Genomic DNA, 11071 nt, shown 5'->3' on the forward strand with positions numbered 1-11071 from the left:
AAAACTACCACAGAGTAATAGAAATAAACAAATAGCTCAAGAAAAGCCAAAAGAAACAGAATCCCCCAAAACACTCAAACTGGAAAATGTATAAATAAGATATAAAAGAAAGAGAGGATGTAAAGTTTTGACATGACATTATGAGACAAGGAATCTCCAAGATGCTGTTAAATTTCGGGGGGTGGTATTTTTTTCAAGACAGGGTTTCTCTGTAGCTTTGGAGCCTGTCCTGGAACTAGCTCTTGTAGACCAGGCTGGCCTCAAACTCACAGAGATCTACCTGCCTCTGCCTCCTTAGTGCTGGGGTTAAAGGTGTGCACCACCACTGCCAAGCTCACTGTTGAATTTTTTGAGGCTTGGCTTGTAGCATACTTTTGGGAGTAGTTCTTATCCTAGTGACAATTCCTTGAAAAACTAAATTTTCATTTGCAAATGGTTATGAGTCAGAGATAGATTCTGGGTTAGGGATCTGTACATGAGTCCACTTCTTATTTCATTTCTAGTACCAAATCAGGTTCATAACTACATGCCCTGTGTATACTGCCTCTATTTCTGCTAGTCCATATGTCCTTCAATCCACATGAGGTGTGGAAGGGTGTGGGGGTATTGGTATTCTACATCATATTTGGGTCTTACACACTAGCTTCCTCCTATTTTTAAATTTTTATTATACGCTATCTTTTTTCATTTCGTGTACAGATCCCAGTTGCCCCTCCCTCCCGTCTTCCTATTCCTTCCACATTACCCCCCCCTGTTCTCCACCTCATCAACTCCTCAAAAAGGATAAGGTATATTGCTTTGAGAAAGGACCAAGTCCTTCATACTACATTTAGGATGAGCAAGGTATCCTTCCTAAGAGAATGGGTTCAAAATGTCATTAGAAGCAATAAGGATTAATCCTGGCCAACTGCCAGTAGCCCCCCAGTCAGCCCCAGGGATACAAATGTCACGTACATTAAGAAGTCCTAGTCAGTCTTCTGCTGGTTCCTTTCCTATCTGGCCAAATTTGGTGAGCTCCTTTCAGCTCAGGCAAGCTGTTTCAGCAGGTATGCTCATCATGGTCTTGACCTCTTTGCTCATATTCTCACTCTTCTCACTCTTCAACTGGACTTTGGAAGATCAGCCCAGTGCTCCACAGTGGATCTGTGCCTCTGCCTCCATCAGTTGCTCGACAAAGGTTCTATGGTGACATTTGTGATAGTCATCAATCAGATTAGAGGGCAAGAACAATTCTGACACGATCTCCACTATTGGTGAGGGTTTTAGATTGGGTCATCCTAGTGGATTCCTGGGAATTTCTTTAGTGGCAGTTTTCTTGCTAGCCCCATAAAAGGCTCCCACAATTAAACTATCTCCTTCTTTGTCCTCTGTCACTGCTTTTTCCCAGTCTCAACTATCCAGTTACCTCTAGTTCCCTTCCCTCATTCATTTCTCCGCTCCTCCTCCCCTTCTAACCTCCCTTCTCCTCCCACCTACATGCTCCCAATTTTCTCAGGAGATCTAATCTATTTCTCTTAGGATTCTATTTGTTACTTTGCTTCTCTGGGGTCATGGACTATAGGATTTGGTTACAGCTAAAATCCACTTATGTGTGAATGCATACCATACTCATCTTTATGGGTATGGGTTACCTCAATCAGGATTGTTTTTCTAGTTTTATCCATTTGCATGCAAATTCCAAGATGCCAATGTCTTTTACTGCTGAGTGGTACTCCACTGTGCAAATGTACCACATTTTCTTTGTCCAATCTTTGGTTGAGGGACACATAGGTTGTTTCTAGGTTCTTGCTATTACAATTAAGGCTTCTATGAAGATATGAACATAGTTGAACAAATGTCCATGTAGTATGATTGAGCATCATTTGTATATATGCCGAAGAGTGGTATTGCTGGGTTCTAAGGTAGGTTGGATCCCAATTTTCTGTGAAATTTCCATACTGATTTCTAGAATGATTGTAAAAGTTTGCATTCCCTCCCACAATGGAGGACTGTTCCTCTTACTTTGCATGCTCTCCAGCATAGGCTGTCATCGGTGTTTTGGATCTTACACATACTGACAGGTATAAGAAGGAATCTCAGAGTCATTTTGATTTGCATTTCCCTGATGGCTAAAGGGTGTTGACCAGTCCCTTAAGTGTCTTTTGGCCATATGGGAATCTTCTATTTAAATTCTCTGTTTAGATCTGTACCCCTTTTTTAATTGTTATTTAGCATTTTGATGTCTAATTGCTTGAGTTCTGTATACATTTTGGAAGTCACAGTCCTCTGTCTGATGTGGGGTTGGTGAAGATATTTTTCCATTTTCTAGGCTGCTTTATTATCTTATTGACTGAGATTTTTTATTTACAAAAGCTTCTCAGTTTTAGGAGGTCCCATTTATTTACTGTTGCTCTCAGTATTGTGCTGCTGAAGTTATTATATTTAGGAAGTGGTCTCCTGTGCTCTTGCATTAAAAGTTGCTTCCCACTTTCTCTTCTATCAGGTTCAGTGTAGTATGATTTATAATGAGGTCTCTAAACCATTGGGACTTGAGTTTTGTGCTTGAAAATAGATATGAATCTATTTTCATTCTTCTACATGTTGACATCCAGTTGTGCCAGCATGGATTGTTGAAGATGCTTTCATTTTTCCATTGTATAATTTTAACTTCTTTGTTAAAAATTAGGTATTTGTAGGTGTGTCGATTAATATACAGATCTTCAATGCTACACAACTTATGTTTGACATATTTTTATTTGACAGCAGTGTATGCCCGCATGGTTGCAGCTTTTCAGCTCATGTGTCTTCAGCCTATGGTTTCTAAAGAAAAACTTGCCATGAGGATAGATAATTAAGGACACAGGTGAAGCCTGGAACTTCACATGAAGATAATCTGGCTCCAACTCACATACCCCATTTAGGCCCACAGATCTGAAGCTTAACTTTTCCTACTTGGTTTAATACTTCCAGCACACAGATTTTTAGTATAGACTGTATTTGGAGTATGCCTTTTAGAATAATGATAAGCAAGAACACATCATATTTTGGGACGAACTCTTGTATCCTTAGTCTAAGTAAAGAAATTTTTACGTGGGCACTTAATAAACTCTTTCCTTTCGTGACAGGGAATCTTGACATTCCAGGATGTGGCAATTGATTTCTCTCCAGATGAGTGGGACTGCCTTGACTTTGCACAAAGGGCTTTGTACAGGGAAGTCATGTTGGAGAACTACAGTAACATGGTCTCTGTGGGTGAGACATTTTTCTTTCCTGATTCCTTCTTTATCATATTTGTATCCTACAAGGATGTTTTACATCTATGTCTGAATTGTCTGCCTCACTTTTATTTGCCAATTTAATAAAAATCTTGGAGTTCATTATGTAAATCAAAATGTTTTGTGTAACTTTATCTTGTCAATATATTCCTGACCCCTGGAGATGATATTTATCATTCAAACTTTCATAATACATTTTAGTTTTCAGACACATCATAGATTATATATTGATTTGCATCTTAATGATTCATAATGTGTTTGCATTTGATCCAGTAGTAATTTACAAGGAAACTCAAGGTATACAATATTAACAAAAATGCTTTTGAGTGTGTTAAAATATTTGGTGATAGCAATAAGAAAATCTTATTTGGAATTTTAAATTATAGGCCATCTTATATAATCAGCATGGTAGTTTATGAGAAATCCATGTGATTTATTGTTATCCCAAGTTATGGTCATAGGTCTCTTCCAATATGCAGGTCTTTCAGTGTCAAAACCAGACCTGATCAGCTTTCTTGAGCAAAGCAAAGAGCCCTGGAATGTGAACGTAGGAGAGACAGAAGGCAATGAACAAGGTAATCATAATGAAGCATTGGTACACGTGGGAAACCTAGGGCATGGAGAAATTCTGCCCTGAAGTGGGATGCATGGTGTAGGAGAACCATTATGTTTTCATTGGTTAATCAATAAAAAAAAAACTGCCTGGCCTGATAGGGCAGAATGTAGGTAGGCGAAGTTAAATTCTGGGAGGAGAAAATCAGAGTCAGTGTTAGAGAACCACCATGGAGACACCAGGTCAGATATGCTAAATCTTTCCCAGTAAGCCATGACCTAGTGGTAAACACACATTTATAATAATGGGTTAAATCAAAATGTGAGAGCTAGCCAATAGGAGGCTAGAACTAATGGCCAAGCAGTGTTTCTGTGTGGTTATGTTAGGTGTAACCTAGGGAACAAAAGGCTCCCTATCCCTGTAAGAGATGCACAAATATTTCTACCTAAAATTATGTAAAAATTCACATTGAATGATTATTCCAAATTACTTTATATGTAAAATGCCCTAAGACTTCCTTTGAATAATTAATTTATCTATAAAGCAGAAGTAAAATGATTTGGTGCAACATCTTTGAACACTTCCAGGCCTTGAAATGAGCAATATTGAAATGAAAATTAGCATTAAAAAGTTTCACAGTGTTTGAAGGAGTATTGCTCTGTACCTGTTCATGTCTGTTTGTCTGCTCTCATGAGAGAATCACATGGTTTTCACTGTTGTATAGTCTCACATATAATCAGGAAATATAAATCTTATAGTTGTGTTCATTTTGGAAGATTGTAGAGTTCATTATTTATGTCAGATACTGCAGAACTAAAAAGGGAACTTTTTCTATTTCTGCAAACTATTCTTTAGAAATAAAGACTTATTTAGTGTCATACATGTTATTAGTCTAATTTAATCATCTACTAATCTCTGAATATCAAAATTTATATGTTAATATCCACATAAATGTTGTATATGCACTTGTTTTCATTTGTGTTTTATATCTGTATTGTAATTTGTTTGGGGAAACAAATTTATATATCCACAGTATTTTACTTTTAATACTTTTATTAGTGATTTAAGAATACCTTGCAATGTCATTTGACCAAATTCAACTCTCCAGTCTTCCCATGTTCCACTTCCTCCAGACATGTTTGGTTTTTTCCTCTTCATTTTTTACATTCACAGAGTTCAATCTGAAAACTCCATAAAATTGTGGGTCTTGAGCATGGCCTACAATATGGTTGAACAATCAGAAGTTGCACATTCTTTTTTATTTATTGAAAAAAGGGAAAAAAACAAGTTTCCGCCACCTCCCAGCCTCCCATTTCCTTCCCCCTCCTCCACCCTTCTCCCCTTCCTACCACCCTTCTCCCCCTACCCCCACTCTTCTCCCCCTCCCTCTCCAGTCCAAAGAGCAGTCAGGGTTTTCTGCCCTGTGGTAAGTCCTAGGTCCTCCCCCCTCCGTCCATATCTAGGAAGGTGAACATCCAAACTGGCTAGGCTCCCACAAAGCCAGCACATTGCGTAGGATCAAAACCCCGTGCCATTGTCCTTGGCTTCTCATCAGCCCTCATTGCTCGCCATGTTCAGAGAGTCCGGTTTTATCCCATGCTTTTTCAGTCACAGTCCAGCTGGCCTTGGTGAGCTTCCAATAGATCAGCTCCACTGTCTCAGTGGGTGGGTGCACCCCTCGTGGTCTCGACTTCTTTGCTCATGTTCTCCCTCCTTCTGCTCCTCATTGGGACCTTGGGAGCTCAGTCCAGTGCTCCAGTGTGGGTCTCTGTCTCTATCTCCATCCATCTTCGGATGAAGGTTCTATGGTGATATGCAAGATATTCGTCAGTATTGCTATAGGATAGGGTCATTTCAGGTTCCCTATCCTCAGCTGCCCAAGGAACTAACTGGGGACATCGCCTTGGGCTCCTGGGAGCCACTCTAGGTTCAAGTCTCTTGTCAACCCTAAGGTGGCTCCCTTAACTAAGAATTGTGCTTCCGTGCTCCCCTATCCAACCTTCCTTTATCCCAATCATCCTTTTTCCCCAAGTTCCCCCCATCCTCCCCTTCTCCCTTTTCTCTACCCATCTCCCCTTACCCCCATCCTAAAATCAACATTATTCCCTTTCTCCAAGCATCTTTAAGATAATAGTAGATTCTCAGCAAGGCATGGCTCTCCAGGCCCTTTCTTACTGTCTCCCAGGGATTTTAATCTGGTTTGGGATTGCTCAGGTCTGATACATTCTATCCTAATTACTTGAGTTTATATGGGCAACTGACATGTTGTGTATAGAAAGCACTATTTTCTTATAGTCATTCATGATTTCCTGCCTTGTTATATATTATCACTCTGTCCTGAAAGAGCTCTGGACAGTCCATGGAATAGGTTTGCTATGAACATACTCATTAAAATTAAATATTTTCTTGTTGTTTATACCATGTCCACCTGCCAGCCACCTTGAGTTGTCAAATTCTGCCAGACATTTGGGAATGAAGGCTTAGAGATGCAACAGTCTGTGGGTAAATCAATAGGACAATAAAAATAATTTTAATAGCAGGCAGAATAATGGTAGTAGGTGGTACCTTCTATCTTTTAATAATGCTCTGAAATTAGCATCAATAATCCTCAAATTATTCTGCAAAATAAAAACAGCAGAACACTGTTAAATTCTTTTCATGAGGACAGTTACCTTGATATATAAATCATGTATACACCCAAAATATAAGTGAAATTTATGCCAATTTCAGTATGAACATATATACAAAAGTCCTCCATAAAATATTTGCAACCTATATCCAAACACATATCCAAAAGACAATTTACCATAAAACCTAGGCTTTATGTAAAGACATGTAGGGAGAGATGAAAAATTCAAAATCAATAAATTTAATCTACCACTTGTACAAACTTAAATTCAAATTCCAGAAGTTCATCTTATTAGATGCAGAAAAGCCTTTGACAATATTAACAGCCCTTCTTGATAGAAGTCTTGGAGATATTAGGGGTACAAGAAATATACCTCTACTTAAAAGATGCAATTCGCAGAAAATGTATAGCCCACATCAAACTAAATGGAGAGAATTCAAAGCCTCTCCACTAAAAAGGGGAACAATGCCAGTGTACTCAACTCTTTATATGTACTCAGTACCGTACTTGAAATCTTAGCTTGAACAAGAACATAAATTAAGGAAATCTAGAAGTGATTCATAGCAAAGGAACAAATAAAAGAATGTTATATGTAGAATCTATGATTTTTATGTATAAAATAATATCTTTATGAAGAAACGTGTCCAACTGAGAAACACTTTCACCAAGGATAGGAATGCAAAATTAACTAACAAAAAATCATTATCCCTCCAATATACAAATGAGAAAAGACTTAAATAGAATTCAGGGAAATGATACCTTTCACAATAACCTCAAAAAATAGTTTTGGGTAATTTGAACTGAAACAGTGAAAGACCTTTATAAAAACTTTAAGACATTGAAGACATGAATTGAAAAAGATATTGTAAGATGGAAAAATACACATGCTCAAGGATTGGTCAATTGATATAGTAATATACTGATTCAGTGAAAACCCTATCAAAATTCTAACAAATTCTTCTCAAATCTCAAAAACACAGTTTTCAGTCTCATATAGATACAAACAAAAACCTCACAATAGCTTTAACAACCATGAAAAAATAAAACTATAAACAATATACCATTCAAGAGTTTTAAATTATACTACATTTTTAAAAATAATTAGGTTTTGTATAATAATAATGTTATGGCTAAAACACAGATATATTGATCAAAAAATCAAATTGTAGATACAAACTTATGTCTATTCATCTATTACATTCATTTTGTAAAAGAATCTAGAAAAATTCACTTGAAAAATAAGAGCATTTAATCCTAATCTTACCTAAGCTATTTCCAACAGACCATAAGTCCACAAAGAAAAAATATTTTTCTCCAGAGAGTCTCAGTGGGAATAAAAGTAACACTTACAGGAATTCCCCATAACCAGCACTTGAAGGATATCATCACACAACTCAATGGAATTTTTGTACATTATCCCCCCCCCATAATATTAAGTTTGGGAATGTATTTAGTTTTTTCATGACCTTACAATATATTTATGTACATTACACCTTCAAAAGTTTTGTTTTACTTTGTTTATGCAATTTTGTGGGTACAAATGTGTGTCTTACTCTCTACAAATACTTACTGTGCTTTTTCTTTATTTCCCATTCTTCTCTGACCCTATCTGATTTCTTTGATTCTGATTATACTATATTATTGTTATTCTTTAGATGCTTATTTGTTTTCAAAGAATTGACTGAAATTGGGCAAATGTAGACATAAATAAAGATGGGGATGATCTCAGGGCATTTGAGAGATGAAAAGTCATAGAATATATTTTATGAAAGCATCTATTCTCTGTATAAGAAAAAGAGAAAATGTATCTATGATATAAAAAGATCAGTCCTAGTGAATTTCCTTGATGTCTGAAATTTTATGGATCTCTTCCTTGGGGTAAACATGATTGTCTGTAGACAAGTTAGTAGTAACAGTTTCCAGTTCATCATTTGTTCTTTCCTTATTAATTAATATTCTGTCTTATTCCTTAATATTACTCAATTTTTTCATTTCAAAGGATTGTAGAAATGAGTTAAATCCATTAAGATAATTCAATTTTATCAGTGTATTTTTTTGCACTTTTGTTATAGTCTTTGTATTAGTTACTTATTATCTATTGCTGTGATAAAATTCCAAGATAAAGGCAATATATAGAAGAAAGATCCATGACGATGAATCAGAGGTAGCAGTTGGCAAGGGGCTAGAGCAGCAGTGAGAGGTCCCATCTAGAATCACAACAGAAAGTAGATAGCTCACTGTTGTTATTAGAAAGCTAAAAATTCTCAAAACCAGTGTCCAACGACATAAGTATTCCATTAAGTTAATACCTATTTATCCTACCCATAAATATCCACCAACATTAGACTATGTATTCAGATATCTGATTATATGGGGTCATTTCACTCAAACCACCATAATCTCATTTATTATTTTGAAAATTATGTTTGGAATCTTTTATTAATATAAATTCAATCCTTCCATTTTATAATGTATATAGTATATGTTATAAAAGATATTCTATCCATTTACATTAAGAAGATTATTTCATTAGAATAAATGATTTGAAGTTTACTTTATATAATATGCCATCTTGCATATATGTCTACACATATACAAAATTGTGTCACTTATGTATCTGAAAAACGTTCACCTAAGTATTCTAATTCAGATAATTATATATTTTTCTTTCTTCCAGTTTTATATTCTTATCAAACACAAGACTTATTTTCACAGGAGAATAGACAAGATTGTATCAACAAGTTGGTGTCAGGAATAGCTGTAAGTAGTGACTTTTAAACCTTCCATCCTTAAGGATGATTTCAATATTTGTGAAAAAGAAAAGAGAATGGATTATGTCGTGATTGAAATAATCTCTATTCATCAGCCATCCCAGGTGGTCCTAGAAATCAAGGTCAATAATTTCTACCTTATCTGGAAAGATTTCACATTAGATCGCACACAATTTCAGAAGCAGTTTCTTCAGTAAAAATACAGATAAGTTTTAAAACATGCTTTTCTACAAAGAATATTTTAAAACATGAAAACTGAATGACATGCACTCCATTAAACATTGGCTAGAGTTTTCTCAACAAAATTACATTTTGTTAAAAGCTATTTATGAGATAAATATGAGTTTTTCTCAATCAAATGAGACTGAAAATATATCAAAGAATTTTCAGTCATGAGAAACGTTACACATTCTATGATGTTATTAAAGCCTTTCCTAGGAACTCTTAGAAGAATAGTTTCCAGAATCCTCTTCTTAAAGGGACAAATTCCCAAAAAGTCAAATCACAGTATGTCTTTTCTCATTATAAAAGTTCATAGAAGAAGTCTGTTTTTCCTAAGAGCCAAAGCATACATGATAATTGTAAGGATGATTTTGATTGTAACAAAACTTCTTTTTGTTTCAGCATGACCAGAAACAAGGGAGGCATTATATCAACAATCAAAATGAAGAGAGACAAAACAATTGTATAGAATGTGGAAAGTGCTTCAATAAAGATGCATGCCCCAATATGCATAAGAGAAATAATTACAAAAAGAAGACATACAAATGTAAAGATTGTGGCAAGTCATACACCTGTCAGGCAAATTTTAAAGATCACCAGAGAATCCATACTGTTGAGAAACCTTACAGGTGTCAAGAATGTGGCAAGACCTTTACGTGGGCCTCAGCTCTTCACAGACATCACAGAATCCATACTGGTGAGAAACCTTACAGGTGTCAAGAATGTGGCAAGACCTTTACTTGGGCCTCAGTTCTTCACAAACATCACAGAATCCATACTGGTGAGAAACCTTACAGGTGTCAAGAATGTGGAAAGTCCTTTACCCGGGTCTCAACTCTTCACACTCATCACAGACTCCATACTGATCAGAAACCCTACAGATGTCAAGAATGTGGCAAGTCCTTTACCCGGGTTTCACATCTTCATATTCATCACAGAATCCATACTGGTGAGAAACCTTACAGATGTCAAGAATGTGGCAAGTCCTTTACCTTGGCCTCAGCTCTTCAGACTCATCACAGAACCCATACTGGTGAGAAACCATACAGATGTCAAGAATGTGAGAAATCCTTTGCCACTATCTCAACTCTTCTATCTCATCAAAGAATTCATGCTGGTGAGAAACCTTACAGATGTCAAAAATGTGGCAAATCCTTTACCCAGATCTCAACTCTTCTATCTCATCAAAGAATTCATACTGGTGAGAAACCTTACAGATGTAATGAATGTGGTAAGTCTTTTGCCAGGAACTCAACTCTTTATAAGCATCAAAGAATTCATACTGGTGAGAAACCTTACAGATGTCAAGAATGTGGCAAGTCCTTTCACACAAATTCAAGTCTTAGAAAGCATCACAAAATGCATTTAATGGGTACATTTCATGAAATTTCTTAGTATACCTCACATTAATTCACTGTACAGACCTTCATGCATTAGCCAGCTTATTTCACAGACTCACATCCTTCAATTAATTTTCAAATCTTAGTCAATACTTAGACAGCTACACAGTTCTTATGAATTAGAAACATTATATCCAGATTTGAACTTTATTGTCATCAAACATTTGTTGTAAACAGAATTTATATATCATTGTAAACATGCTATTCAAGAATTAATTGCTATTAAGAGGTAAATATTTCTA

At 36.0% G+C, this 11071-nt stretch overlaps 1 protein-coding gene across 1 annotated transcript in view; it reads left to right on the plus strand.

The window, feature by feature from the left end:
• LOC121464659 (zinc finger protein 208-like) overlaps positions 1-10824 on the plus strand; it is a 241534-nt gene extending 230710 nt beyond the window's left edge. Inside the window, 5 exon segments of the mRNA XM_041677684.1 lie at positions 700-788; positions 3105-3231; positions 3734-3829; positions 9114-9196; positions 9832-10824. Of these exon segments, the coding sequence (XP_041533618.1) occupies positions 700-788; positions 3105-3231; positions 3734-3829; positions 9114-9196; positions 9832-10824 (1388 nt within the window).
• Positions 10825-11071: the final 247 nt, after the last annotated feature.

The sequence above is a fragment of the Microtus oregoni genome, unplaced genomic scaffold (genome assembly GCF_018167655.1).
Source record: "Microtus oregoni isolate MIOR12 unplaced genomic scaffold, Mior012 000029F_ref0000214, whole genome shotgun sequence".
Lineage (NCBI taxonomy): Eukaryota > Metazoa > Chordata > Mammalia > Rodentia > Cricetidae > Microtus > Microtus oregoni.